The sequence below is a fragment of the Lactuca virosa genome, chromosome 2, assembly GCF_052849685.1.
Source record: "Lactuca virosa cultivar CGN04683 chromosome 2, Lactuca_virosa_CGN04683_v6, whole genome shotgun sequence".
Classification (NCBI taxonomy): domain Eukaryota; kingdom Viridiplantae; phylum Streptophyta; class Magnoliopsida; order Asterales; family Asteraceae; genus Lactuca; species Lactuca virosa.
The window spans coordinates 246,885,096-246,887,390 of NC_136427.1; the positions used below are offsets into that span (position 1 = coordinate 246,885,096).

General features: G+C 32.2%; 1 protein-coding gene across 1 annotated transcript; it reads left to right on the forward strand.

Annotated features, from left to right (window-relative positions):
• Nucleotides 1-250: 250 nt before the first annotated feature.
• Nucleotides 251-1,580, forward strand: LOC145156911 (Peroxidase superfamily protein). Its single transcript, XM_079076125.1, has 3 exons — nucleotides 251-522; nucleotides 608-796; nucleotides 876-1,580. Exons 1-3 carry the CDS (start codon nucleotides 283-285, stop codon nucleotides 1,437-1,439), a joined length of 993 nt encoding a protein of 330 aa, XP_078932251.1. The 5' UTR covers nucleotides 251-282; the 3' UTR covers nucleotides 1,440-1,580.
• Nucleotides 1,581-2,295: the final 715 nt, after the last annotated feature.

The following is a 2,295-nucleotide window of genomic DNA, read 5'->3' on the forward strand; positions in this document are numbered from 1 at the left end:
TCTTTCTAAACCGATGGCAACATTCTAACCGTTCTAACCATTCTTTCCCCCGCAGTTTCACACCTGCAACTCCATCTTTCTACCATGTCTCCATTGGAATTTTCATTAACAAACTTCATTCCTCTTTGTTTCTTTGTTTAGAAGCCAACAAAACTGTTAGATCACTATTAGAGTAGCTTAAAAGTACTGTTCAATCTTCAACTGCATGCACTATAAATACTGCATGACATCCATGGAGTTCATCATCCCCCTTTTCCACAACATTATCTCCAGCTTCAAGAAATGGCTAAATTGTCGATTTCTTTCTCCCAAAGTAAGATGATAATGTCAACCATTGTTGCCTATATTCTCATACTTTCTGTAGTTCCTTTTTCGGAAGCGGTGTTGAGTGCGCATTATTACGATCAAACATGTCCACATGCCGAGAATATTATTTACCAAACAGTTCGTAATGCCTCTATCTACGACCCTAAAGTCCCCGCTCGCCTCCTACGCATGTTCTTCCATGACTGTTTCATAAGGGTATGTAACTCTATTGCTATATATCTATCTCTCTAACTATTTCATCACCATGCTAATTAACGCGTGTATATTTCTGAACAAACAGGGATGTGATGCATCGCTGTTGCTTGACTCAACTGCAGGAAACAAGGCAGAAAAAGATGGACCTCCAAATATCTCAGTTCGATCATTTTATGTAATTGATGATGCCAAAACAAAACTCGAAAAGGCATGTCCTCATACAGTTTCGTGTGCAGACGTAATAGCAATTGCTGCAAGAGATGTAGTAGCAATGGTAATCATTTTTCTTCTTCTTATTTTCATTATGCCATTTTTTTCGTATATTTAGACCTGTCTAACTACTTGTTCTCCAGTCTCAAGGTCCATGGTGGAATGTACTTAAAGGAAGGAAAGATGGGCGAGTATCGTTAGCTAACGAAACTATAAACTTGCCATCTCCATTTTCGAATACCTCAACACTTATTAAGAGTTTTGCTAAAAGAGGATTAGGGGTCAAAGATTTGGTTGCACTTTCAGGTGGACATACTCTAGGGTTTTCACATTGTTCATCTTTTAGTGCTCGACTACACAACTTTAGCACTGAGAACTTTTCGGATCCTAGCATTAACAGTGAGTTTGCTATGAATTTGAAGAAGAAATGCCCCATACATAACAAGGATCACAATGCAGGAGAGTTCTTAGACTCAACTTCTTCAACATTTGATAATGACTATTACAAAAGAATTACTATGGGTAAGGGTGTGTTTGGATCAGACCAAGCTCTGTATGAAGATCAAAGAACAAGATCAATTGTGGACTCATTTGCCAAAGACATGAATCTGTTCTTCAGAGAATTTGCAATTTCCATGGTCAAACTTGGAAATGTTGGTGTCATAGAAAATGGCGAAATTAGAGTTAAATGTAGCATCGTGAATTGATGCGTGAGAAAGAAAGAGAGAGCGATTTGGAGAAGGAAGAGAGGGATTTAAAAGTTTTCAACTTCATAAAAATTTGTCGTTCATCTTGTTGTATGTAATAAAATAAATAAACAGTACTGGGGTTATTGGTACCGGTTGAAAATTTCCACTAAATTCAATTAGTTTTTATAAAAAATTGATTTTAACATTATATTTTAAACATTCTATTTACCAATTTTTTACATTTCTTATCACTTATCCGGTCCATTTATCACGTGGCATAGGCACGTTCAGTTTTGATGACATAACACTATTTGATTACGTCGCATGTTGGTGTTAAAATTGAAATATAATATAGAGATTTTTGTGAAGTTTTCAAAATAAAATGATTTTTGTGAGTTTTCAAAATACAATAATTTTTTGTGATAGCTATACAAAACAAAATGATTTTATTTTATAAATTAAGATAATTAATATATCTGAAATGAGCTTATCGGCTAAATATATCACTCCCTAGTTCATACACTTTGTTACACTCTTTTTTTATAGAGCTTTGAATATATATATATATATATATATATATATATATATATATATATATATATATATATATATATATATATATATATTGAGTTCCTTGGAACAAAAAAAAACAAAGTATTAAAATCAATTTTTTATAAAACTTGATGACTTTTATGTAATTTTCTATTTTATGTTTAGTACATTTAAAAAATATAATATTTTATTTGTAATAACATACTTTTTTTATTTTAGCAATAAGTATCATGTTGAAGACAACTTTTTATTTTTTGGCACTTAAGGTTTCAAAACCTTTTATTTGTTTTATGTTGAAAAGTTTTTGACATAAAAGCCTTTA